Raw genomic sequence first — 9,399 nt, 5'->3', positions numbered from 1 at the left:
TGACTGAGATACCTCACTCAGCATAATGTCCTCCAGGGTCACCCATTTTGAATAATATTGCATGAGTTTCTTGTTTTTCAATGCAGCATAATATTCCATTGTGCGAATATACCACAGCTTCTCTATTTAGCTCCTCCTGTTCCTCTCATGAGAATATAAACTTCAGGGAGTAGCAACATTGTTTGTTTTGTTTAGTGTGTCTCCAACTCTTAAGACACTATCTGACACATCGCAGGAATTCAAACTTGTAGTTGAAGGGATGAATGGGTCCTACCTAGTCCCAGATTTCCCATTAATTCAACGATCAGTCTGATTGATTCCAAAGCCCTTTATCTTAACTAGACAGGTCTAGCCTGTCTATGAGATCCTGATGGTGCAAGGGTTAAATGCCCTTCTGCTAATAAAGGGTTGATCATTTGAACTGACCTAGTGACTCTATGTGAAAAAGGTGAATGATTCCTGTGAAGATTACACACAGCCTAGAAAACCCTATGAGACAGTTCTGCTGTGTTTAGGGGTAGGGTGGGGTCCCGATGAGTCAAAATCAATTTGATGACACCCAATCACAATAGAGCTACTAACCCATGATTTTTCTTCCTGTTCTTATTTCTACTTCTCCTTCTTGGTGTTTTTTGTCTTTCTCTTCACTTTTATCTTGTCAAACTCAGTCAGGTTTAGTTATTACTTCTCATCAATGGCAATTTCCTCCTCTCCTTCTTGTTTAGAGTGAATAACTCTCTAGGTGAGCTCCTTGGTTAAAAGGTGATGGAGGGGATGGAGGAAGGAGAAAGACATTAAAAAGGCTTTCACAGATGTCTCTTCAACTGGCCTTCAGTGTTGACCAGAAACTGTCCTGAATTCTCTCAAACTTCCACTTCCTTTCAAGTCTTTTGTCTCTGATTACCCATTCCTCATTTTCCAAAGATACCGCGTTTCCCACTTCTTAGGGCATACAGGAGTCTTGAAGTTTCTGCAACCCCGGTGTTCTAGTCACTGGCTTATATCCACAGCAGCCTTGGCTCCCATGGTCTGGCCCAAAGAAGCTGGAAGCTCAGTAGGCAGATTTCTCCAGTTTCCTCCACGTTCCACTCTCTGTCCTTTCCCTCAGAGTTTTTGCTCTGCAATTGTCTCTCCTCCATAGTTTAATATTTGTCTTTTTAGATATTTTTCCTAAAATGCAAATAAAGTTTCTTCTATCAGATAAGAGGAAAACAAACCAAATGAAACAGAACTAAGAAAAAGATCTTCAACATTATCTTCTAGCAAAGTGTGTATGTGTGAGTGACAGTTGCACCTGGGAGATGTCACTTATCACCTCTAAAATTATAGTGCATTTCCCTAGAAAATGGTCAAAAGAATATCTATCCTGAGCATTCCTGTTCATCAATGAGAGCTTTTCTTTCAGTGATTAACTCTGTTGATAATGAGAGGCACTTTCCAGAGTTCTGTCTTTGTCCCTTGCTGTAGTCTCTGTGCCAGTCCACCTCCATATGAATTTCTCTTTTTCATGGATGTTCTGCAGACCATGAAGTCCCTCTGTTAAGGTTATCATGACTGGATGCTGACTGAATGGTACCTAACAACAACAGCAGTGGCGTTGAAGATATTGTTCTCTATTTGTCGGGTGATCTCAAATGACTTCTTTGCTCTGTACAGTTTACTGCTTTGTCCCTGTAGCAGGTGCTAGATTTTGGGCTCATCCTTTGGGATCAGTCATCTCTTCTGCTCTTAGTCACTGATCAGGCCAGCCCCTCCCACCTATCAGCTTTTTCTGTCCTCTTGTGTTGATTTCCATTGCCTTCCCCCGGGGCCCTTAACCTCTCTGCCATCTGGCCTCACCCAGCCCAGCTGTTTTGAGGTCACCTAATATTTTTGCATTGTTCCCTTTCCAGGTAACCCAGAAATTATGTCTTTTCCAAGTAACTCCTACAGATACCTCCTCCGCTTCTTTAAAAATACTTGACACTGACGCTTTTCCCCTTTTATTTATTCATTGTTACAAATTTCCCTTCTCTCTCCTCCTCGCCCAGCCTACCCCACAAGGTACCCCTTGTTCCAAATTGTTCTCATACATATAATGCATGATCATATATTCCTTTTGGACAGTTCTTCCCCTCATCTGTTCTAATGCAATGTTCATAATCTATCCACTCTTTCTCCGTTCCTTCCCCAACCTCATTCCATGCCTGACCTACTTTATAACAGTGATGTTATGCACTATTTATCTTTTTTTTTAAAGATTTTTTTTTAATTTTATACTGATTTACTTACGAAGTTCATATGCATTGTTTTTCACACAGGATCATTCTCATTTCCTTTACACAACTCTCCCTCCACTCACCCAATTGTGCAACCCTATGGTTAACCACCACCACCACCACCATCACTACCACCCTGCCCATCCTCAACCCTCTGCTCCTGCCTCCCCTCCCTTGGATCCTCATACACATTCTACAATAATGGTCTTATATAATATATACAGTCATTAAGGGACTGAACTAGTTCACTTAGCATAATGCTCTCCAGTCCCTTCCAAGTAGTTAGGTAGTGATTTACAAAATCATTGCTCCTGCATGCTGCATAGTATTCCTTTTGTGACTGAGATATCTCACTTAGCATAATGTTCCCAAGTTTCCCCCATGTTGTATAATGCTTTACTATTTCATTGTTTTTCAGTGCTGTGTAGTATTCCATTGTGTGAATGTACTATAGTTTTTTCATCCATACATTTATTGATGGGCACTTGGGTTGCATCCATCTCTTTGCTATTGTGAATAATGCAACAATGACACTGATGTTTTAATAGGACTCTGGCTCCAACAGATCCCTCCTTCAAACTCCTAAGCCCCACATCTCTCCAGGACACTTCTCTCTATAACCTTCAGAAGATGTACCAACCATAAGTGGGAACAATGATACAGTTTTCAAAGTGTTAATCTACGCAAAGATTAGCTAACTAGCTATTCTATCTATCTATCTATCTATCTATCTATCTATCTATCTATCTATCTATCTATCTATCTATCATCTATCTATCTATCTATCTATCATCAGGAGTGGCGTCCACTTCCGAAATAGCTTGCCTCCGGAAATTCAATGAACATGGAGAAACAATGAAAGTTATACAAGTGTTCAGGTCTTTCATTCATAGAGTCACTATGAGTCATCTACGACTCAATGGCACTTAACAACAACAACAACAACAACAACAACAACAGTTTATCCATATCTTGATAACAGAAACAAGAAACTTCCCAGAAGCCCTCAGGATTGGTTTAAAGGGCATACCTGACCCATTCTGATTTTTATCATCAGGTTGTTTATTACCTGGGGTCATGACTCTGTCTATCCAGTTGAGTAACATAATCTGCCATCTAAAACTCCATAGAGTTTTCAGTGGTTGGCCTTTTTGGAAGTAGAGCACTCCTTCTCTCTTTGAGGATGTGTTTGGGTAGACTGGGACCTCCAGTCTTTCTTGGTTGTCAGCTCATTTTTCATTCACACCACTCAGGGATTCTAGCCAATTGATTAGAGGAAAAAAAGAAATCTATAACTTACTAACATTTTATGCATACTTCAGGAGCATTTTTTTAAAAATCCCTTTTAATATATTTCCCATAGAATCAGACAAGTGACGTCTTAAGATTAAAAAAAAAAAAAGTTTTTCCCTTTCACGTCTTCCAGTCAAGAGTCATTCAGGCAAACAAGAGTTCGAGAAGAAATATGGAAATAAAGAAAATTGACTCTTCTTGGTCCTTTTGTCAAGAGTTAGCTCCAAGTGCTCAAATAACCCAGGGACCATATGCTGCATTGGGTTTAGAGGCGACCAGAGTGGTCTAGTGGGGGCAAAGAACAGAGATATCATTGTCAATCAGAAGCAGCTGAGCAGAGCCAGGCCACATTCAGTTTCTGCCTCTGTCTATATCTCTTTGCTCTTGAGTTAATTTCCACTCACAGTGACCTTAAAGGACAAGGCAGCACTGCCCTGTAAGAATTTCCTAGGCTAATTCTTACAGAAGCAGACCTCCACACCTTTTTGTTTGCAGAGGCTGATGGGTATTTTTCCATTAGCAGCAGAACTGCTTTAAGTACCACATCACCATGGCTCCTCTGTCTCTAACCAGTTGCTTGATATTGGACAAAGAGGCCAAGTAGAGTAGTGGGGAAAGTGTGGAGACTATTAACTGAGAGGTCAGTGGCTCAAGTCCAATAGTTGCTGTGTGGGAGAAAGATGGGTAGCCTCTTCCCAGAAAGATTCACAATCTGAGGAGCCAGGTGGAGCCACCGTGAGTCAGAAGCCACCAAGAGTAGTGGGTTTAGTTCGGTTTGGTTGCCATTGTACCCATAGTGGTAGAACTGGTTGAACGCAACTGTTAACGGCAAGTTGGCAGCTGGAGCCCACTGACATGCACCTTGGAAGAAAGCCCAGTGACGGACTTCTGAAAATTCAGTCCTTGAAAACTTTGTGTAGCACAGGTGTCCTCTGATACATATGCACTCTCCATGGGCTAAAACTGACTAGGTGGCGACTGATTGTTTTATATTGAGTAAAGTTATTTAATTAGATGAGCTTTAAATTCCTCTGCTGAAATGAGGATAATCATAGCTATGTTCTTGGGCCTTTAGTTTAAATGAACCACACACAAGGAGGCTCTTGGGAAAGTGTAGTGACTACGCAGGACACTGCTGTCAGGAGGGCAAGCTAACTCCACAGGGGTAGACCAGTTGCCTGGGCTGTCCTCACCATGGATGGACTGTGGTGCTGCTGAGCCCCAAGGACTTAGACCATTTGTTTTAGGCAACGTTATGTGGTTCTGCAGGGCCAGTTGAACAAAGCCCACTTTACTGCCTATTTTATAGCCTGTGACTTTTAATGCCTCACGCAGTTGACAGTCATTCTCCCGGAAGCCCAAATGAACTTGTTACCCTGCAGTCTACTTTGCATTTAAATGGCACTTTGAATTTCCAAGATGCTTAACAATCATTAATTTATTCTTCCTTTAGAGGCCTTCTCTTTTCTTGTGTTTATTTATAAATAAAAAGTTGCCCCACACCTTATTTTTGCAGATCTCTCAACTCCCCAAAACTCTTGAGATTTGCACGAGGTCACAGAACTGCTCCGGGACCTGTGATTCTATTGTTTTCACTTGCATTCATATCCAGCTCTGTGCTGAGTTCAGGATAAGGTGCTGCTCCTCACTGTTCAGAACTTTGAGGAGATTAGAGGACTTGGGAAAGGATGCTCTAAGTAAATTTTGGCTCGAACTGCTCTCACTTTATTTTGGGCAAATTTTTGGAAAAAAAAGGTTCATGTATTTGAGAAACAATGGTAGTTATAGAAAGGCTTCAAGTCTTTTATTCTTAGGTTCATTATGAGTGGTGCTGACTCCACGGCAATCAACAGGCACAAGTGAACTTCTCCCAAAATGCTGGTCCCTCCAGCTCCTGCCCCTGCCCATCCCCCCTTTCCCTTTGCAGTGTGGGATCTGCCACTCCTCCCAGTTTGCTTAAGTCGGCCTAAGTCTCCATACCATTTCTCAGAATGCTGTGTCTTGGATTCTACTTAAGAAACCAAGAAAATATTTACTATTCCTGTTGCAATCAAATAATTTTCCAGGAAGAGTAAATTCACAGGTTAATTTGCAACTCTATCTCTGCAAAACTTTTTGACGTTGATCTTACTGTGGTTCAGTTAGTTTTTTTGAAGAATTTACATTTTCCTTTTCTACTTCTTTTTTAAGCACTTTGGCCCCCAGCTAATGTTCTATGCCAAATTCATGTGATTGCGAGTGCAGACAGAAGAGTAGAGAAGGGAACCTCATGAGGTGGTTGTTTGAAGACTGTCAGACACATGGAGCATTTACTCTTTCTTTCTTTCTCAATCTCTCTCATCTCTACTTCCCCTAAAAGCCCAGTTTATAGATTTACTATGTACATTTTAATAGTCAGCTTTTATTCCCAAAACAATCTGCTGCTGATGTGGGGCAGATAAAACCAACTCCAAGACAAGCCAACCTCTCTAGGCAAGCCCATTAGCAAGCCAATAAACCAAACCCTTTAGGACGGTGTGTTACAGAGTAAAACTGTTCCACAAGGTTTTTCTTGATTGAAATCTTTGTGGAGAAGTCTTTGGATGTGGCAGTTAAGCATTCGACTAAGCTGAAAAGTTGTAAATTCAAACCCACCTAAAGGGTTCTGGGAAGACCAGACTGGCAATCTGCTTTAAAAAGATCATTGTTATTGTTGTTATGTACCAACAAGTCATCTGTGGCCAATAGCGACCCTATGTACAGCAGCTCTGAAGCCTGATCTGTCCTGAGCCAGTCTCACTAATTTTGACATACCAACCTCCATTGCCCCACTTACTGTATCAATCCATCTCATCCGGGGTCTTCCTCTCCTGCACTGTCCCTCCACCCTTCCAAGCATGTTGCCCTTCCCTAAGGACCGGTCTCTCCTGCCATGTGCCCAGAATATGTGAGACAGAGCTTCAGAATCCTAACCTCCAAAGAGAGACTCGGTTTCATTCTCTCCAAGACAGACATATTTGTTTTCTTGCCAGTCCATGGTATGTTCAAGACTCTTCTCCAGCACCACAATTCAAAGGTATTGATTCTTCTTCTGTTCTTCTTAGTCATTGTCCAGCTCTCTGACACAACTTTTGTCTCTGAGGACAACTACTTGACCAACTGACTGGAAGATATCCATATTTATTCTCATTCCCAAAATAGGTGACCCAACAGAGTGTGAAAATTTTTGAACAATATCACTAATATCACACAATAGTAAAATCCTCCTGAAGATTATCCAGAAATGACTGGAATAGTACATTGACAGAGAACTACCAGAAATATAATCTGGGTTTAGAAGAGGTCGTGGCAGTAGAGATTTTATTGCCACTGTCAGATGAATCTTGGCAGAAAGCAAAGAGTACCAGAAGAATGTCTATCTGTGTTTCATTGACTCTGCAAAGGCATTCGACTGTGTGGATCACAACAAGTTGTGGTTAACCTTGAGGAAAATGGATCCCAGAACACTTGATTTGTACATATGTGAAACCTGTACTTGGACCAGGAAGCAGTCCTCAGATCTGAGCAGGGAAATACTTCATGGTTCAAAATCAGGAAAGAAATGTGTCAGGGATGCATCCTGTCTCCATACCTTTTTAATCTGTATGCAGAACAGATTTAAAAAATGATCATAGCTTTTGAAAACCTTCAGGAGGAGTTTTACTGTGACACATGTGGTCTCTGTGAGTTTGAATCCACCCCACACTGATTAACAAAAAGTGTCTTTATAGAAGCAGAGAGAAAAGTCTGCAGCACCTTTGGGTAGGTTCAAACCACCAACTTGTATGCTGTTGTTATCACATATCATCAAGTCTACTACAACTCATAGTGACACTATGAACAATGGCTTTGAACTTCACCCTATCCTGTGTCATTGCTACCAACAAAATTCATCTGAGGGTCTTCCTCTCTCATGCTAATCCTCTGCCTTTCCCAACATGATGTCCTTCTCCAGGGAATGGCCCCTACAAACAACATGCCTAAAGTATATGAGACATAATTTCACCATCCTTGCCTCCAAGGAGCACCCTGGTTTTACTTTCTTCAGGACAGACCTATTTGTTCTCTTGGCAGTGTAGGGGATAGTCAATGCTCTTCTCCAACCCCATAACTCAGAGGTACCGATTCTTCATTCATTTTAAGTCATTTCAGATGCATAGCAGGTAAAAAGTAAAAAGCCCAAACACACTGTCATTGAACTAGAACCAACTCATAGCCGACCCTTCAATGAATGGGTTTCCAAGGCTGTAAGTCACACAGGATATTGTCTATCTTTCTCTCATGGAGCCTCTTGTGGATTTGAACTGCCAGCGAGGCATTGCTTTTGGGTTAGTGTGCAAACTCTCTAAGGCCACCAGAGCTCCACTGTAGATTAGCAGATGAGACCAAAGCCTTTGTTTTACACAAAGACTAAACCTGTCAGCTGGAGTGCCTAAAATAGCCAAAGGAAAGGTTCTCCTTAGTCTTTGAGTGCTTGGAAGATGCTAGGCTTCTGCCTCAGCTTCCCTCCTGCTATTGCTGTGTCTCCACGACACCTTGCCAAGAGGCCTGTCTACTTTTCCATTTTCTGACACTTGGTCGGCTGTGGTTGGAAGAGATGGATCACTATTCTTTAGTTAGAATGTAAAAATCTTTGAATTGGTTTTATCTCATTTTTTCCCCCCCTGGCAAAGTGGTTTCCTTTTTTAAGCTACTTAAGAGTAAACTTCTGGGACAAAGGTGGACCTGTAAAGAATGACAGGTGGGTGGCTGGGTAGCAAGATCGGGGAGAGAGATAAGTATAATCCTTGCTTTTTACAAGTGAGTGACAAAGTCACAAGTCCCTGAAAAGCTAACTGCTATGACAATACCTAGAATGTCTCTGTGATTTCAAAAGATTTGAGAATGTGAGTAATTTTGCTTACAAATATGTCTCAAGTCCGTTGATCATTTCCTGGTAGACTAAGATGAACTCAATCGAGCAAAGGAGAGGATTCAAATTAACAGCTCACAGATTGATAAGTATTTCTTAAGTACCTACTTTGATAAAGCCCTGGGATCAGTGAGATGAATAAAAGAGTTCTTACAAGAGATGAAAAAAGTAAATTGTAATAGAAAATGATGGAAATTACAATAGCAAAATAGACAAAGGCTAATAGGGACGGTCCATCTTTTTCCCATGGAGCTGCTGGTGGATTGGATAAACCAGAGAGTAGCAACAACAGGATAAAGACAACCCCCACCCCCTGCGTCCCCAGGGCTCATAATGTTGCTAGGACTGATTTTGAATTAGGTTTTGGAGGATAACTAGAACTTCACCAATTGGGCTAATGAGGACTTTAAAGGCAAGTAGTGTTCAGGGAACTCTCTGCTTAACAAGCTTATGTGAAGCTTCTAGACTGAGACAGACTAAGAAGCAAGGTTTGGCGAGCTACTCTTCTTCTAAAAATCTGCCATTGAAAACTGTGTGAATGACTAAGGTGCAGTCCAGTTGAGTGTTAGTCACCATGAGTTGAGCACTCTCTCAATCACAATTAACAACAACAAAGATGGGAAAGGAGCTCTGATGGTGTAGTGCATAAGGTATCCAGCTGCTAAACAGAAAGCTGGCAGTTTGAATTTGCCAAGTGCTCCATGGGAGAAAGATGGGTTCCAGTAAGGATTTATAGCCTCAGCGACCCAATGGAGGCTTGCTGTGAGCTGGAATCGACTCTGTGAAAGGGTAATTTCCACCCCCTCCCCCGCTAGTTTATTTACAAAATTGGAATACAAATTTGAACAAATTCTGTCAATTTCCCTCACTCCCCCACCCATCAAATTGAGCAACCCAATGATTAATCCCCCCATCCTG

General features: G+C 41.6%; 1 protein-coding gene across 1 annotated transcript in view; it reads right to left on the bottom strand.

Moving 5' to 3' along the window:
* The window catches only part of LOC102867988 (SH3 domain-binding protein 4-like), an 11,240-nt gene extending 6,343 nt beyond the window's left edge, over window positions 1-4,897 (bottom strand). Inside the window, exon 1 of the mRNA XM_006891638.1 lies at window positions 4,883-4,897. Within this exon, the coding sequence (XP_006891700.1) occupies window positions 4,883-4,897 (15 nt within the window). The remainder of the gene's footprint in view (window positions 1-4,882) is intronic.
* Between the last annotated feature and the right edge of the window lie 4,502 nt (window positions 4,898-9,399).

Source organism: Elephantulus edwardii, unplaced genomic scaffold (genome assembly GCF_000299155.1).
Source record: "Elephantulus edwardii isolate Elephantulus edwardi_28Jun2011 unplaced genomic scaffold, EleEdw1.0 scaffold00101, whole genome shotgun sequence".
Lineage (NCBI taxonomy): Eukaryota > Metazoa > Chordata > Mammalia > Macroscelidea > Macroscelididae > Elephantulus > Elephantulus edwardii.
This window is presented reverse-complemented; position numbering and strand designations above follow the sequence as displayed.